This window comes from Esox lucius, chromosome 16 (genome assembly GCF_011004845.1).
Source record: "Esox lucius isolate fEsoLuc1 chromosome 16, fEsoLuc1.pri, whole genome shotgun sequence".
NCBI lineage: Eukaryota > Metazoa > Chordata > Actinopteri > Esociformes > Esocidae > Esox > Esox lucius.
This window is the reverse complement of record NC_047584.1, coordinates 30,467,995-30,487,074: the sequence shown is the minus strand read 5'-3', so window position 1 is coordinate 30,487,074 and position 19,080 is coordinate 30,467,995. Positions and strand designations below refer to the sequence as shown.

The 19,080-nt window shown below is 47.7% G+C and overlaps 1 protein-coding gene across 8 annotated transcripts in view; it reads right to left on the bottom strand.

The window, feature by feature from the left end:
* The window catches only part of LOC105023482 (protein MTSS 1), a 59,648-nt gene that overhangs the window by 37,667 nt on the left and 2,901 nt on the right, over positions 1 to 19,080 (bottom strand). For all 8 annotated transcript variants that reach the window (XM_020055084.2, XM_020055088.2, XM_020055087.2 and 5 more), the window contains exon 3: positions 14,733 to 14,806. In XM_020055084.2, the coding sequence (XP_019910643.2) occupies positions 14,733 to 14,806 (74 nt within the window). The remainder of the gene's footprint in view (positions 1 to 14,732; positions 14,807 to 19,080) is intronic.

Here is a 19,080-nt window from a genome sequence, read left to right as displayed (position 1 = left end):
ACCTCCTCTTCCGGCCACTGCCCTCGGCGTGCCAGTCCTCTGCCCTACGAATCCTTCTCTCCTTCCCCCTCCTCCGCCTCCCTCTCACTGTCGTGGGGGGAAACAAATAGCACGTGGATCACGCGCCACAGGGCCTGTTTTCGCGGTTGATTTCTTCCACATGCGACCAGTTAGAGGAACCAGCGGTGGGATCGAACGCAATGTGAAGGAGAGCGGAGATAATTGACAACAGCAGGGAGGTTTCCAGCGTGTTGGGGCCACAGACTGCTGACTCTGGGGTCTGAACTAACAGCTAACCAAAAGGTCACGCAAGATTTTTTTTTACAGAGGAAACACCTTACTAAGTAAGTGCTGAGCGAGGTCTCTTAGCAAGTTATCACTAAATTGTCCTTAGCTAGGAGTGGTCATAAGTTGTAGATTTCGGGGCAAAAACTCTCTTGGGATAAAAGGTTGTACCCTAGATTTGGGGGCAAGGAGCGAGAAGACAAAAAAGGAACTAGCAGAGCGAGCTGGCTTGGAAGACTCATTGGTCGGTACCACGAGAACACAGCAGTCTGTAATGATGCTGCTGAACGAGATGTTACCGCCAATTACCAGACACAATAAACGTCTCTTACGTTCAGAGTAGCGAGACCTCCAGGCGGCAAAACGTTTTCCAGTAACTACAAACAGATGCACGTAGGGAGCAGACGTTGTCCGCGTCTAAATTGCACCCTGTTCGTTTTATGGCACACTACCTTTCAATGGGGGCCCACGGCGCTCTGGTCAAAAGCAGTGCAGTATTTTGGAAATTGGGTGATATTTGGGCCACTACCACTGTGCCTGTGGCGTAGGGGTCAGGGAGAATGGTAAGCCGTCTCGCCGGTTAAATTAAAAAGATGTGTTTGTCTTTTTTTGACGAAACAAGCCCGGTCGGGTTGTTAACGAAACGCTGGCAATAAAATAAAGTTCTAGCTGAAGGGAACTGGCCATTGGTCGGCTCATTAGGATTACAAAATTAGTCCACAGTCCATGTTCAGCGTGAACTCTTAGTAACCTGGGCCGGTCAATTTGAATATTTTACCAAATCTTTGAGGACACCTTTAGCCATTTGGTGGGTGGGTGGGTGGGGGGGGGTTATGCAACAATTTGCTGTGAAATCAGAAACAATTGCCTTGTTTGGCATTTGTCTTTTCAACAGACATCACACTTCTAAGCATATTGCTGTTGCTTGGAGGGCAGGACAAAAATCCTTATCCTAGAGACTTGGAGACTTTCTTGCATCTTTGGTGGCAGTCGTAGGTCAGCTAACAGAAGGAGAGTCAGAACTGTTTAAGGGAGCTGTTGATTAAGAGACAATTAACCACTGTTTTTTTTTAGGGTGGAGGGCTGTGTGCTTGAAGCCTCCTCCTTAATTACAGTGCAAAGACACATTTATAATCTGATTTATATAGCTATATAACAAAAAGTTTACTCTTATCAAAAAGGAAACATTTTATAATGTTCTTTGGTTTTTGTTTTTTCAGAAAATATCTTCAATTGCTAGACGTTTTCTTTCGAGCTATGCTTTCTAGACAGCATAATCTAAACCACAGATACATTTGTCGTCACCAACGGGCCCCTAAATGGCTCCATTTCCAAAACTGACTGACTGACTGACCCGTTGAAAACAGACCAGACAAACCAACAGAGCCGGCTCCTGTTCAGCCGAAACTAAATGCTTGGACAATGTAGTCAAACACACAAACAAGGAAACAAACAGTTTCACAGTCACCTGGTGGACCATGGCTTAAACAAGCTTAAATGGCTGAAGTGAGACCCAGTCAGTTAAATGAAGAATATCATCTTTATACCCTGACTGATGCCTTGCGGCCTTCCCTTACCATAGTGTGACCAACGCTGCTTGTTCAGAGGGACACGGCTGTTTTGGCAGCGTCAATGGTGAAAACCGAGTAAGTCTGGATATTTAGGCCACACACCAAGGCCAAATCCCTGTGGTGGCAATGTGATATGAGTGGAGAGGTTAATAATAGCCTACTTGATTCAGAGACAAAAAAACTACATGGGTGAAATGAAACAAAGTTCAGCTGAAGAGATGTTGGTTTGCCCTCAGTTTTCCTCCGGGCAGATTACAAGGCCACCGCAGTTCAGACTTGACTGTTTGAACAAACTGTTTAATTGAGCAAAAACATGTTTGCCGACATTACACAAGGCTGCCTGTTAGTCCCAAATGAAAAGTTTTAGAGGAAGGTTACAATAAACACTTCTGTTGACATTCATAAACTTCTCTGTGAAACTTTTTGAAAAATAACACAAAAAAACATGGTCAGCAGTGCGTCTCAGCCCAGAAATTTTTGCATGGTTTTTCTGGTCCACTGTCAGCTTTCTTTGAGCTGACTGTGGACATTAGGTCCAACTCCGGCCTTCTGGTGTTTTCTTTTATCCTGCAGTATCACCTCATGTGGAGTCGCGTGTTTAACAGGTAAAGTGAAGAAGTGTGACTCGTAACTGAGGCAGAGACCCCGGTCAAGCGGTCCCATTTTATTCAGAAAGTATATTAACTTCACCTGCATTCTAAATGGCACACTATGTAGTGTGTGGTGCCCCACTGCTGGTCAATACAGAGAATAGAGTGCAATTTAGGACTCACTTCAAGGAATTTAGAAATGCATTGAAAAGGTAGCATCATTTGTCACTTCGTAAACAGTAGCCTGACTGATATGAAACTGCTTCCTTGTGGGCCAGTTAATTTCTCACAATAATGCAGATGTGTAAAAGTACATAAAATAAGTACATAAAACACATTAAAACCCAATAGAGATCCAAAAACATAACAAACAACAGCATAATGAACATTAAAACATTGGCTGAATACAGGAAGTAACAGTGGATGTGAAGGGGTACAAGTACGCTTTGGTGGATATCAAGGCAGCAGTAGAGCGACTAGGCACCATGACAGATAAACGTAATAGCCAGGGTGACTATGTGTGTGCACGCTGTCAACTTGCATGTGTGTATGTGTTACCTGCCGATGGGCGTGTGTTTGTGTCTGTTTAAGTGTAGGTATGTGTGCATGTACATTTCTGTGAGTGCCTGCGCACGTAGTCAGAGCAAAAGGGTTTGTGCAAAAAGCGATGACGAAACCTGTCGAGATGCTATCTATGGTGCAGGTGTAAAGCCTTCTGATGATCTGAGGGCCCAGGCCAAATCTTATCACCCCCCTGAGAGGGAGAGGTGCTGACAGGCTATGTGCGTTGGACTAAAGCAGCTCTCCGCAACTCCTTTGTCTTGCTCATGTTCACGAACGGACTGTTGCCTCCTTATCCCCTCCAGTGATCAGTCCAACCACGAATGTGTCGTCAGCAAATTTGTTGTCAGTTATATAGCAGCAGCCAGCCAGGCAGTCGAGCAGCTATCCAGGCAATCAGCCAGCCAGAGATATCTAGCAGCTAGCCAGCCAGCCAGAGATATCTAGCAGCCAGTCAGCCATAGATATGTAACATCCAGGCAGCCAGAGATATCTAGCAGCCAACCAGCCAGATATGTAACAGCCAGCCAGAGATTTCCAGCAGCCAGGCCACCAGAGATATCCAGCAGACAGCCAGCCAGAGATATGTAACAACCAGCCAGCCAGAGATTTCTAGCAGCCAGCCTGCCAGAGATATGTTACAGCCAGAGATATTTTACAGCCAGAGCTATGTAACAGCCAGCCAGTTGGCCAGTCAGCCAGTAAGATACTGTACAAAGCAACGGAAGCAGTGTGTAACCAGACTCATATAAAGCGGCCAATTCCACTCAGTATCTATATTATAATATATCTCAGTATAAATACGACATATGTTATCATATTATATCTCTGTATAAATATTACATGTTATCATGTTATAATATGATAATCACACATCCCGTGTAAAAGCAGTGCAGGGCACCGTGTGGTTATTTTAAACATGCTGAGAAATTAGCCATCCAGCCAGGAAGGAAAACTGGGGGAAATACATTTCTCTCAGAATAATAAAACTATATAAACTATAAGTGCAATTATTTGCATAATTGTTGAAATTACAGCGTAGGAAGTAGAGTTAGGGCAATTGTCAGGAGATATTGTGATAGTAAAACTACAGGGATTTTTATTTCATTTACTCCCTGGTCTTCTTTCAGACTCTGTTTCGGCGTCAGTGTCTGTGCTGCTTGTCAGTTCGGCCACACCACCGGTAAATAATGCCGTGCCGTTTCCAGCAGACTGTCATGGAGTAAGGTAACCTGTGTTCCCAACTAACACCCTATTCCCTACATAGTGCTCTACTTTTAACCAGGGCAATATGCATTCTGGTCTAAAGTATTGCACTGAATGGGGAATGTGGTGCCATTTAGGAGACGTCCTGAGCGGAGAGGCCTTGCAGTGTAATGAGCAGCTCAGGGGCACAGCAGTGGCCTCGTTCCTCACTCCACGGGGCCCCAGCCCGGCCAAATACACTCCACGGGGCCCCGGCCCGGCCAAATACACTCCACGGGGCCCCGGCCCGGCCAAATACACTCCACGGGGCCCGGCCCGCCCCAATACACTCCACGGGGCCCCGGCCCGGCCAAAAACACTCCACAGGGCCCAGGCCAGGCCAAAAACACTCCACAGGGCCCCGGCCAGGCCAAAAACACTTCACAGGGCCCCGGCCAGGCCAAAAACACTTCACAGGGCCCTGGCCCGGCCAAATACACTCCACAGGGCCCCGGCCCGGCCAAATACACTCCACAGGGCCCCGGCCCGCCCAAATACACTCCACAGGGCCCCGGCCCGGCCAAAAACACTCCACAGGGCCCTGGCCCGGCCAAATAAACTCCACAGCCAGTGCTGCACACTTCATCTGTATCTATAGGAGAATCATTTTTGGGTTTTTTTTGGTTCCATGTAGACCAAGGGTCTCATCACAGGGTGGAGTAGGACCAAGGGTCACATCAAAGGGTGGAGTAGGACCAAGGGTCACATCAAAGATTGGAGCAGCTCCAATGGTCTCATCAAAGGGTAGAGCAGGACCAAGGGTCACATCAAAGGCTGGAGCATCACCAATGGTCTCATCAAAGGGTGGAGCAGGACCAAGGGTCACATCAAAGGGTGGAGCAGGACCAAGGGTCACATCAAAGGGTGTGGAGCAGCACCAATGGTCTCATCAAAGGGTGGAGCTGGACCAAGGGTCACATCAAAGGGTGGAGCAGGACCAAGGGTCACATCAGGGTGGAGCAGGACCAAGGGTCTCATCAAAGGGTGGAGCAGGACCAATGGTTTCATCAAGGCCTGGAGCAGGAGCAAGGGTCCCACCAGGGGCTGGATCAAGACTAGGGGTCTCATCAGGGGCTGAACCAGAACATAGTCTCATCAGGAGCTGGACCACAACCAAGGGTCCCATCAGGGACTGGACCAGGACAAAGGGTCCATTCAAACGCTGGACCTGGACCAAGGGTCTCATCAAGCTGGGGGAGATCTAGACAGACTCTTTTCTTGCTGCTTCTGTTTTTCTGCCCAAGTGCCTCCAAAAATGGGGTCTCAGCCTCTGCCACCCTCTGACACACGCTATTTCTCTCTCTCTCTCTCTCTCTGTCCAACACCCTCTCTCTCTCCTTGTCCTTTTTTTCCATTTCAAGGACCGCAACATCTCTCTGTCCTGTTTGACGGACAGCGGGCCACCAAAGTGCAGACGGACTCTGTGGATGTGCCCTAACGTAGGAGTGAATAGGCCAAACTGGGCACGCTCACAAAGGCCTCACTGTTGTCGTTAGGTACAGTACAGTGGTCCCACTGACAGCCAGCAGGGCAGTCCCTCCCAAGCTCTGCATTCACATATGAATGGTGAATGGTACATAATTAATATCAGCGGGGGTGTGTGTGGGTGTGTTCCAAATAGCACCTTGCTTACTCTGTAGTGCACTACTCTTGACTTGGGCCGGTAGGGAATCTGGTGCGAGTTGGGACGCAGGTAGGGCATTCATACAGACGAGCACGCTCACATCTTACAGAGGATTTAACACAAGGAACAGTTATAGATTCAGGGAAACTGTGACCCGTGAATGAGCGCAACCACTAGGCTCTATCTGTGGAAAACGACGCAGCCTCTCAGTTCGCACACAAACGGAGGGATTATTTTCCGGCGGCACGCCTGAACCCGTCCGTGTCCATTCAGCTGTTTGGACCACGCACCTGGAGGCAGAGCTTTTCCCTGGGTGAGAGGGGTCATGGTTTGCTGGAGTGCTCAAAATCCCAGAACACGCGCGTGAATATGATTTGACAATGTAAAACATCTTCACCGAAACTGTCCGTGTCATGCCCCCTTGAATGCAAACAAAACCTCTACCCTGTGAAACGCAGGCGGCTATCTGGACTTTGACGGAGTAAGCGCTAACGAGTGCGTGACCCTTTAATCGCATCTGCAAAAATCGAACAGAGCCGTTGACAAACTAATTGCCTCAAGGCAGGCCAATCCAAAAGTAAAGCGGCGTGGATTTGGAAGTAACAAAAGGGAGAGTGACGGCTTAGGATGAAGCTCCAGGTAATGACTGACTGGATTAAAGAGAAGAAAAGCAAACATTAAAGGACCATGAAATGAAAAGGAATGGTCGGGGCATGTACATCTCTATCGTAGGCAGAAGAGCAAACGTGCCACCAACAAAGCACAAACCCTGTAACAATGGGTTTATTGGCACATTATTGTGAAATCTCGAGTGCTGAATTACCGCACAGTGTGTAGTGAGACTCCGTGGGGCCAAAGGCAACACACATGTTCAGCTATATTGGCATCGCAAAAGTCCTTCGATTTCAACACTCTGTAAACAGGGCAACACCTTCGTCAGCTGACAGGATTTGAACTTTGTGTTGAGACTATGTGAGTCACGGCATGGGTGTCTTTAGGCATTGGGATTTCTGATACAGTCACATGAAAGAAGCAGTCACATACACAATGCCATCAGAACTAACTCAGGCCCCTTCACTAAGGCATAGACTTAATTCATAGCTCTTCAATAATTTCCATCTCAGTATAAGTAAGCAATAAGGGGCGGAGGGGGCGGGGGGGGGCGGGGGGGTATGTGTATGGCCAATATACCATTGGCCATACACATGTTCTGCTACAAGAATGTCTCGTAGCCATGGTAAATAGGCCATTCACCACACCCCCTCGTGCCTAACTGCATGCTTACACTAAGACAGAAAAGCTTATTTAGTTGGAGTTCGTGACAACAAATGGTGTGTGTGTGTGCGTGCATCAACAGGCTTAAAGACATAAAGCTCTATTAACTTTCTGTTCTCAAAGCAACACATTGACAGATTGACTATGAGAAATGACAAAATGTCTGTTTTTTTTCTTAGATCGCTCATCACTTTGACAACAACCTCCCCTTTTTATTATTTTTTTATCACTGGCTAGTGGTTACACTTTCATTTCCTCTTATATTCCCTTAACACAGTTAAAACCTCTCAGAATAAAATGATAACAGGTGTATGTTATATTTTATATTGACGTCATACAGTGCACGTTCTTACCCACAGCAACTTACAGCAGTTAGAGCCTACGTTTTCGTTCTGGCCGTGGGTATAGAACCCACAACCCCTGACGTGGAACACACCACGCTCCACCAGCTGAGCTACACAGGACATGACTTCATAGAAATTCGAAGCTGAAGTCCCTAATCCAAAAACTCCATTCAACTGAGATTTTAAGAGAGACTATATTCAACATGAGTTATATGGTCACACTCCTGCATCTATAAAAACATATTTAAACGCATAAATTGCATCCTGTGTCCAATAAAAATGTATCGCATGCCTAAGGATATAGGTAGCTACACATGATCAATGACCAGCTCAGCCGGTGAAGCATGGCTTGCAAAGCCAGGGTTGCGGGTTCGATTCCCTAGCCCAAGTTGTGTAAGGTGCACTCGATAAATGACTTAAATGTAACTGGAGTATCGCTCCAACAGTTCTCTGTCTGCACGCTGTCCAAGTCAGGGAGGCAACAGATGAAGATATACAAAAAGGAAACGTCATTCATGTCTTTTACCCCTGCCGGACTCTGAGAAGCACCACAGCGTGGCCCACATTCCGTGGACACTAGTACAGGACATGAGCTGAAGGCCTGGAGGTGGTTCTGAGGGGACTGCCAGTGGCACTACAGGTACCTGCTGGTGTGGTCCGATGACGACCTCCCTCATCCTCGAACGCATGGCATCGCTCAACCACCTGACATTATTTCACAGACCTCCTCCATTGCTCACCAAAGACGGCAGGCTATTAAAATGTGATTACATTTTTTAATTTAATAAAGAGCTGGTTTATAATTGCTCATCAGGCTATATGGGGGAGTGTTGGGAGTGAGGGTTAATATTTAGATAATATTTGGGGTTTTGTACAGTGACTCTGGAGAAGCTCACCTTCCCAAAACACACTTTTTTGTGCTGCTGCTCTATAGTTTGCATGGTGACAGCTCCCACGACACCAAAGCCTGACCAACGAGTGGTTTTTGGGAAGGTGAGCTTCTCCAGAGTCAGGAAAGGATGACGTCGCGTTTCAGTCTGTAGTTGTGTCTGTCACAAGGTACACACGGTATGGACAATTCAACTAAACACTGACTTGGCCGTTCCCTCGCAACAGTATGACAATAGAAATGATAGGGTTCATGAAGTAAGTAACCTGAACTATGGAAAATCAACGTACCCTTTAGAGGACAGAAACGTGTGTGTGTGTTTGTCCATTCTGTAAACTCTCTGTGCGACACGTGTGGGAGCTGTGTTATAGGTTGTGATGGAAAAGGGGTTCAAATAAGCAACAATCCCCAGTGCCACACAACCCTCCTCACCCACAAACACATGATTTCCATGTTACCATGGAGACTGCTGTTTCAGAAAGAAGGTTGTGCCCCCCCTGAGACAAGTTGCAGCGCCCCACAAGGAGCAGTCAGAACCTTCATGCACCACGTCTGGATGCACCACGTCTGCACACTAAATAGGGCACTACTTCAGGCCAGGTTCCATGGGAAATAGTGCACTACATAGGGAATATGGTCGTATTTGGGACACAGTCGCGGCCTGACAGCAGAGCGGTGGGATGACAGAGAGGATGATCTGATGGCAGGGTGGCAGGATGGAAGGATGACAAGATGGAAGGATGAAAGGGTGACACGATGGAAGGATGACAGGCTGACGGGATGACAGGATGGAAGGATGACAGGGTGACAGGATGGAAGGATGACAAGATGGATGGATGACAGGACTGGAAAATGTCAGAATGGCATGATGACACACAAAGGGGAACGGGAAAAATAGGGAAGGAAGAACAGAACAGGGAAATAGTAGAATGGGTGTGTATGTGTGTGTGTGTTTGTGTGCGTGCATGTGCACACGTGTTTGTGAGATCACAGTAATCATCGTGTGGCTATCCTCTTAGGGTCCACACCCAGAATCCCCCTCAGTTTGGTTCATAAAACAGGGGAGGGAGGGAGGGAGGGAAGGAGGGAGGGAGAGCTCTATTTCTGGTGAGACGAAAGCACATTATCCACAGCACACACCCTCTGAAGCTCCTCCCTCCCCCCAGGCCATGCTGGGGGGGTTCACATGCAAACCAGAAAAAGCCTGATAAACAAGCTGCTACAACACACATCCACCACAAGTCCACCTCCGGACCCAGCAAATCCTCCAACGGTAACATTTGAGCCCTTTAGCAGATACTCCTATTCAGAGATACTTGCAGGTATACAGATAACCCACAGAATATTCCCCATTAGGTTACAGGCCCGACATGCTAACCATTAGGCTGCTCGTCTCCCCTCTTCTCTCCTTCCCTGTCTGAAGGAGAAGCTTGGTAAACGCTCGCAAGCTGACATTCAACACTTCATGCCAGCAACTATCTATCTGAACTGTATTTGTCCGTGCACCACAAACAAATTCTGCCTCAAAAATGAGTTTACAAAAATGGCTAAATGCTTGAATAAAGCAAAGAGAAATCTGCCAATGGGGGTAAAAGATATTGCTGGTAACAAGAGAAAATTATGAAAAACCTTCAGACACAACAACAAACCCAATCAAGCCTCATATTCTTGTTTTCAGACTGAAAAGCCGTTTCGTCTCATTCGAAGAATCAGCCTGCGCATGAACTAGACAAAGTTGCTTATTTTCAAAAACAAGCAAATATGTCTCACCTCATTAGCAAATGTTTATTTGCTTGATTCAAGCATTCATTTCAAGTTTAATTTCACTACTTTTGAGGAAGAGCTTTCTTTTGCAGCGTACTTCTATAAACGCTTTCTGGTGATGATCGGTCTCCAGTGGTGACAGTATAGAAAGATCTGATGAATGATTATTCCTGAGCGTCCTCATCTGAGACAGTTGAGCTGCAATTCTTGTCAGAAAACCATTCCAGGCATGATGAAGGATGACCGACACATGGCCATTGTTAAAGAAGCAATCACAGACTCCCTCTCTGGCTCAGAGGGATCAGATTATGTGTTTTTAATCGCTGTGGAACATCAGTAATTTAGCACGATGGGAACCATTATCCCGCAAGACAAAAAAGAGGGATGAAAGCATGGATGGGGAAGAGAGCGAGAGAGAAAGAGAGAGAGACAGATGTTTAGAGATGGAAAGAGCGAGAGAGAGAGGGATGAGGTGGGAGACACTAAGCTCCTCCGTGAGCTGAGAGAGAGGGAGAGGGGGACAAGAAGACAGAGAGAGTAAGACAAAGAAAGATGCAGGAGATACCACCATCATTGTTTTCAGCAGGGACACGTCACCATCATTACCAGGGTTGCACATGCAAAATAGCACACTATTCCCTATAAAGTACACTACTTATGACCACAGCCCCACCACACTATTCCCTATAAAGTACACTACTTATGACCACAGCCCCACCACACTATTCCCTATAAAGTACACGACTTATGTCCACAGCCCCCCCACACTATTCCCTATAAAGTACACTACTTATGACCACAGCCCCACCACACTATTCCCTATAAAGTACACTACTTATGACCACAGCCCCACCACACTATTCCCTATAAAGTACACTACTTATGAACACAGCCCCCCCCCACACTATTCCCTATAAAGTACACTACTTATGACCACAGCCCCCCCACACTATTCCCTATAAAGTACACTACTTATGACCACAGCCCCACCACACTATTCCCTATAAAGTACACTACTTATGAACACAGCCCCCCCCACACTATTCCCTATAAAGTACACTACTTATGACCACAGCCCCACCACACTATTCCCTATAAAGTACACTACTTATGACCACAGCCCCACCACACTATTCCCTATAAAGTACACTACTTATGAACACAGGCCCCCCCCCCACACTATTCCCTATAAAGTACACTACTTATGACCACAGCCCCACCACACTATTCCCTATAAAGTACACTACTTATGACCACAGCCCCCCCACACTATTCCCTATAAAGTACACTAGTTATGACCACAGCCCCACCACACTATTCCCTATAAAGTACACTACTTATGACCACAGCCCCACCACACTATTCCCTATATAGTACACTACTTATGACCACAGCCCCACCACACTATTCCCTATATAGTACACTACTTATGACCACAGCCCCACCACACTATTCCCTATATAGTACACTACTTATGACCACAGCCCCACCACACTATTCCCTATATAATGCACTAATTTGGCAAAGGGGCCCAACCGGAAGTCTCATTAGGGACATAGTCAGGCTCTCACTGGGTGAGGCAGTAAACCCTGGACTGCACCCCTCGTAGTTTTTGTAGCTCAGACAAGCCCCTTCGGCCACAGTGAAGCAGCAGAGACTACAAGGTGGTTCTGGGAGGCGGGATGTGGCGCTATGTTCGACTGGCCCGGGTGTGGTAGCTAGCTGGGTGGGGCTACACTAACGAGGGGAAGTGTGCGGTCAGAGTTGGTTACTCAGTGTGACGGCCCATTGGGGGCAGATTGTTCTAATCAGCCCTGCACCCTGTGTCTGCCTGGGAGGCACATCCTCTCACAGTCGGGAGGAAATCTTGGAGCCAAGTTCTGGACGGAGCGTGTGTTACATATGATTCTGGTAGGAACCCCTCGTATTATGCTGTAGTAGTCTGTTGAAGCAGAACATCAGCGGACGATGACCGACATCCGGTGCCTGATTTATTAGGATTCTCACTAGCAGACCCCATGGCATCATCCGGCTGAGAGACCTGCCATGGGAGGTCAGGAGGATTGTCCTCAGCTGAGAGACCTGCCATGAGAGGTCAGGAGGAGCGTCCTCAGCTGAGAGACCTGCCATGAGAGGTCAGGAGGAGCGTCCTCAGCTGAGAGACCTGCCATGAGAGGTCAGGAGGAGTGTCCTCAGCTGAGAGACCTGCCATGGGAGGTCAGGAGGAGCGTCCTCAGCTGAGTGACCTGCCATGGGAGGCCAGGAGGAGTGTCATCCGGCTAAGAGACCTGCCATGAGAGGTCAGGAGAAGCGTCCTCAGCTGAGAGACCTGCCATGAGAGGTCAGGAGGAGTATCCTCAGCTAAAAGACCTGCCATGGGAGGCCAGGAGGAGTGTCCTTGGCTGAGAGACCTGCCATGAGAGGCCAGGAGGAGTGTCATCCAGCTGAGAGACATGCCATGAGAGGCCAGGAGGAGTGTCCTCGGCTAAAAGACCTGCCATGGGAGGCCAGGAGGAGTGTCATCCAGCTGAGAGACATGCCATGAGAGGCCAGGAGGAGTGTCCTCGGCTAAAAGACCTGCCATGGGAGGCCAGGAGGAGTGCCCTCGGCTGAGAGATCTGCCATGAGAGGCAACACCGGGAGGAGTTTCTTACTGAGTCTGCCGAACCCTGCTGTTTCTGCATAGTCACCATCTAGCACGGAGACATGACCGAGAGAAAGATGGAGAGAGAGAAGAAGGGGAGAGAGAGAGAGAGGTGAAGGGAGTATCATCCTGTATGTGTGTGTGTATGTATGTGTGTTTCTGCTCCTACAGCCCCTGATGAATGTGTGTGTCTTTCTGTGCTCCTATTAATAGCCCGGCATACAGCAGGAAGTGTCAGCCAGCCTGCCAAGATGAGCGTGGGTTTTCAACAGCCAATAGATCTTTCTACAGTCGGTACAAACACAGGACCTTATTCGGTCCCGAACACACACTTATAAATACTTTAACACACCTTCAAGTACACTAGACAGACACACGCAAACCCACCTCGACCATGACGGGTTTCAGGGCCTGAATGAGGGTAAAATGAGGGCAGCGAGGGCAGAATGAGAACATTGAGGGCAGGATGAGGCCAGTGAGGGCAGAATGAAGGCAGTGAGGGCAGAATGAAGTCAGTGAGGGCAGAATGAAGGCAGTGAGGGCATATTGAGGGCATAGAGGGCAGAATAAGAGCAGAATGAGGATCACATCACAGCTTCAAACAGCAGCCTAAGGGCTTAACTACTTGACCTTTCATCTTTACTCCTTTCATCTACACGAACCCCTCAATCTGGTACCCCCCCCCCCCCCCACACACACACACACACACCTCTCCATTTAGAACAATTTGGCTTAAACACGGAAGTCAAATTTCAAATTTGGTCCTTATATGCAACAGACAATAACAGCCCAAATGGTCATTACATAACATTAGGACCCGTCACAGTAAGGGCCAGTGCTGACAGGGGTGTCTGCGTGACAAGCTCACAGATAACACCCACGTCTGTTAAATCCGGTCCTCTGAGAACATTCCCCAAACAACACAAAGACAGAAGGCCTCTGAAGGCCTGGCGGGCTACGGGGCTAAGGCCCCTCCCTCGTCAGCCCAGGTGCTCGGGCTTCTGGCTAAGCTGGCGCTCCTCCCAGGGCTTTAAAACGGCAGAACGATCCCTGACCCAGGGGGAAATTGGAAGAGGCTGATTGTTACCACATGTTCCAGTCAAGTGGGCAAACTGTAGCCCAATAAATCCGCCTTTAGAACACTCCCATCAGGCCTTTCAACTCACAGTATTTGTCCTAAACTAATATAAAACCATAATACTTTTGTTGCCTTGAAAAGGAACTATGTACGAAAAGTGTTATCCTTTATAAATGGGAAACTAATACCTATTCAAAGGCCGTTTAACAAAAGGCTTTTAGGTGTGCTGAGCCAAAAACAAGAAGAAAACTGCACTCTAACTTATGTTCGGCATAATAGTTTCAACCCAAAAAAACTAAAATCCTATATGAAGTAGTGTGTGGAATCTGCTGAGAACTTTGTATTTACTAGTGAGAGTATTCTGGTACACGCTTGTACTATCTTCGCCAAGAAAAGTGCAAACGAAATTATTTTTCATACCCGCCAGCCCTGAGAAAAACACATTAGCCATGTCTCAACAACATGTACTCACCGCCAAAACAGCTACATTTGTCTGGGCGAATGTTGTCTGGGCGACCAAAAGCAGAGCCACTTCAACATTTGGTTGGACACCATGCCATTGGCCACACCCCATCCCACCACTCCACCACCCCCGTGGAAATACATTTCAGGGGAAACCCTGACTTCACACAGGATCTCATCACAAGACATTCAGCGTTTGCAACAAAACAGCGGTGGCACATACTTCCTCATATAGATGACTTTCCTCCCATTGTCTTTCGGGCCTCGTCAGTGCCATTTAAGACCAAGGCCTCTGCACCTCATACCTCTGCGCCCCCACAGGGCCCCCTTTTCCATTCACCCCCCCCCCCCCCCCCCAACCCCCCCACCCCATTCCTTCAGCCCCTGGATGGGTTCTCACCTCGTGTGCTGGTGGCCAGATCAGCCACTTTCTGAAAGGCGTCCAGGAAGGCTGCCGCCGCAACAACGGTTGCCCTGTGGAACAGAAAACAGCCGGTCACGCTTTGGTCCTCATCTAAAACACAGAGAGCAGAACGTGCACGTACCGACCAGGCCCCCGATTCGCCGCAGTGGGCGTCCCAAATTGCACCATGTTTCCTGTGGCGTAGCGACGCAGTGTGCCAATCACGGAACGGTGTGCCGTTTAGGACGGCAGGACTTGGTTCCAGCGGTTAGCGATCTCAAACTGAGATCTATTGGTGTTTCAGTGGTCGCTTGTTGCTGTCGCCTCATTGAAACCATACCGTTGCCAGATGTTTATTCTCCGGCAGATAATAGGTATCTGTCTGGCCACCGGTTGTAATGGGCCAGTGATTACCGTAATGATTGGTGTAGATAGGCCTAAAGCATTCAGCTTTTGATTACAGTACTACTATCAAAGTCCAACGGCACACTTGCTGAAATGAGATTTTCGGAAATGTGTGGAATGTCTTGTTTGGCTGCAGTGTTTGTGTGTGTGTGTGTGTGTGTGTGTGGTTAGGACCATGTAATCTAAAGTCTGAAATCTGTTTTTGTTATCAGTGACGGTTGAAACGCGTCACATGATTAGGATCAGAGGCTGAGACATTGGAAGTGCTGTTAACTCTGGATCTGACACACACATAAACACACACACACACACACAACTGGTAGCTGAGGGCGTCTGACAAATAACTAGAATGTAACAACTCATCCAGGATGTGACGCAGACAGAATCAATGGGATGTGCAGCATCAGTACACAGGACACTTGACTGTCAAGTTAAATTACCTGACTGGCACGTTAGGTCACCTGACTGAGTCCAAAAAGGATCTGAACAAGACATTTTATGCAGAAACTTTTTAAAACACAAAATATGCTTCATGGTTATCATTCGGTGCAACCAAAATTAGACTACTATTTTGGATTCAATCACATGATGTGTTAACCATGTGCTTGGCTATGACATCATGGAGACACACCTGCCAAACTTTTTTCGAATTTACTCATTGGTCAAATTCTACTTTAAGAGTTTACCAATGCCATATTTTTCATCTGTTGACCTCTTACCCAACTTTACTACACCCAGACTCTTTTTGGACATAATTAACGGAACTACTCACCCCTGAACACCCGACGCTAAGTATCATTAAAATGCCTTATTATTGTAATTATTGTAGCTACAACACGGAGAACTATCGTCTTCAGGTAAAGATAGCAGAGTTAGAGGCTCGGCTTCTGACGCAAATGTCAGGCAAGGATTATGCTTGTGTAGAAATAGAAAAAAATGCGTCTGTGCCACCAAGAAGAAACAATAGTCTTGTTAGCCCCCCGGCACAGCTCCTGCAGCCAGGCAAGAACTTTCTCTTGGTCACTGGGAAGAAATGCCGTCGACCAGTTAAACTAAATGCTAAATCCAACTGAGACTTTCAACAGGTTTTCCCCACTGGAGTCGGAGTCAAGGCCCGAGCCGTCTTCGGAGGGGAATGATCGGCAGGCATGTTCTACCGGTGGCAGAGCCACCGACGGAGCCGCAAATCTAGGGCTGGTGCTAGCGAAGTCTAAAACTGGCAAGTATAGAGAGTAGAGATATTGTTATTCACGTTGGCACCAACTACGTTAGGATGAAACAGTCAGAGGTTACAAAGCAGAACATAGCATCAGCGTGTACACTAGCTAGAAAGATGTGTCGGCATCGAGTAATTGTCTCTGGCCCCCTCCCAGCTAGGGGTGGTGACGAGCTCTACAGCAGACTTGCGCAACTCAAATGCTGGCTGAAAACGGAGTTCTGCCCGTCGCAGGAGGTAGAGTTTGTAGAGCCTCCAGAAAATTGGAGCGAAACTGGCGCTCCACCAAGTTGGAAGTATTCAGCATTCAGTCATTCTGAGACCATTATATAATGCCAAAAGGGTGAAATGACACAAGCGTGGCATGTTAGCATGCAAAGGACTTGATAATGTCACAAACAGATACACAAACAGCCCGGTATTTGGTGCATTTCCTTCTGGTCGAAAGCAGTAAACTATAAAAGGAATAGGATTCCATTAGAGTCTGACCCAGAACAACAAAATGGTTTATTTATTAACTAAAAGGTAACAGTGTGTCTCAAGTTAAATGACTAACATACTTCTTACAATGAATGGAGAACACTCTACTATCAAATTTGTCATGGTTAAAAAAAAACCTGTGTGACATAGCCAGCAACTTCAGGCGAGCTGTAAAAAAAACACTAGGGTGTTTCTCTGACAGCAAAATATACACACACACACACACACTCCACACACACATTCTGTTCTATTTAAAGTTGCGGTAAGAGTCACTACAGGGAAACCTTTGTTTGTGTGTGTAGGCCTTCCACTGTGTATTGTTCAGTAACTATGGCTACCTGTGTGGACTGTTCAGAAAACACCTGCAACAAATCTCCAACAAAGGCAGAGTCTGGATAAAGAGGATCTATCATCTGGGCCTACACCAGCTCCACTCTAATCCCCTCGTAGGTCTATCACCTGGTCCTACACCAGCTCCACTCTAATCCCCTCGTAGGTCTATCACCTGGTCCTACACCAGCTCCACTCTAATCCCCTCATAGGTCTATCACCTGGTTCTACACCAGCTCCACTCTAATCCCCTCATAGGTCTATCACCTGGTTCTACACCACCTCCAAGAAACTCCCATGGTAGGTTCTGTCACCTGGTTCTATCCAAGCTCCACTGGACTCCCCTGGTAGGTTCTGTCACCTGGTTCTACCCAAGCTCAACTGGACTCTCCTGGTAGGTTCTGTCACCTGGTCCTTCTCCAGCTCCTCTGGAATCCCCTGGTAGTTCAGCAGAAGGTGGCCTGACAATGACCCATTAGAGTCTCCTCTCTACATTAAAAGTCCTTCTTCAAGTATCTACATGACAGGTCTGAGCAGCCCAGACATTCTCCATGTTTCTACATATCCACAGATTGCATCCTTCCCTATGTAGTTCACTACTTTTGAGCATGTGACTTGGTCCGGCCCATAACCGAAACACTGAATACACAGTGCTGTTCTATTTAAACCCCCGGCCTGATCCAATTCCAATGTTTTCCTTTGAAATTGACATTGAAACTACGGGTGGGGTGGGAAACGGTCTGCTATACCCCTGTGTCATCTCAACTCTATCTGGGAGGACGACAGGCTTGTTAGAGTAAAACTGTGCATCCCTGATCACTCCCTATTCCCTGTCTAGTGTGCTGTTTTTGAACAGGCTCCAGAGGGGACACTGGGATTAGGGTGCCATTTGGGAGTCATGCCGCCTGCAGACTGCACAGCAATGCACACTTGACTGACACACAGTAGAAACTTCACGTCGGGCCAAGTTGTAAAAGCCCGTTGTGGGAAGGAAATATTTGACCACATTTTGTCACAAAAAGCAGCTATAATTAGGAAACTTCCCATTAGGTACCAGGCAGCGTGGAGTACAGCTGAATTACAGGGCACTTAAACCTAGCCTAGCGTTACATCACAGACCGGCCACAGCCACCCAGCCTGCCCTTCAATTCCAACCCAGCAAAGATCACAATGAGGTGGGCATGCGGGCTGCGCCAACCTGGGCGAGAGGGGGCCAGGGTGGGACACCTCCGCCCCTCAGACCAGTACACTTAACAAAGAGGACAATGGCGCCGAACTATTAGCAACTGCTTCTTGTTTTCATTACAGGGAGACTTCAGTGCGGCTGTAGCCACAGCCGCCCTCTAATTCCAGATCCACCCCAGGGTGGTGGGAACGGCCGGGGTCTGGTCTAGGACAGCCAGCCTTTGGCAACGCCCTGGCCCACTGCTTCTCAAACCTCTTCGGGGGACCCCCGGGCCGTTCCACGTGTTAGAATTCATCCAGAGCTGGCACACATTGGAATCAGGTTTTTCTACTATTTACCAAGCCCTTAACTACTACAACTCAGGTGAGCTGGTTCAGTACAACAGACGTCTGGGGTTCCCCCAGGAGGTTTGAGCACAACTGGTCCAGCCCTTTGAATGGCTAACTGTTAGCCAGCAACCACTATGCTAAATCGTTGGCCAGTCTGCCGCAGATGCTCCACAATTCCACCCAGAAACAGCCAAGATCGCTAAGATCTGCTGCAATGACAGGTATTTGGGGTTCAGGGTGTTCCATGAGCCATCAGCTATTTAAGGGGCCCGTTTCCCTTGAAATCAATAAAACACTGCTATACGGTCAACGACAGCATCAAAGAACAAAATGGAAACTAAAGCAGTTCTTAAAAGGATTCTCCATTAGGGGAAGGTTTATGCAATGAGTACAACAGAC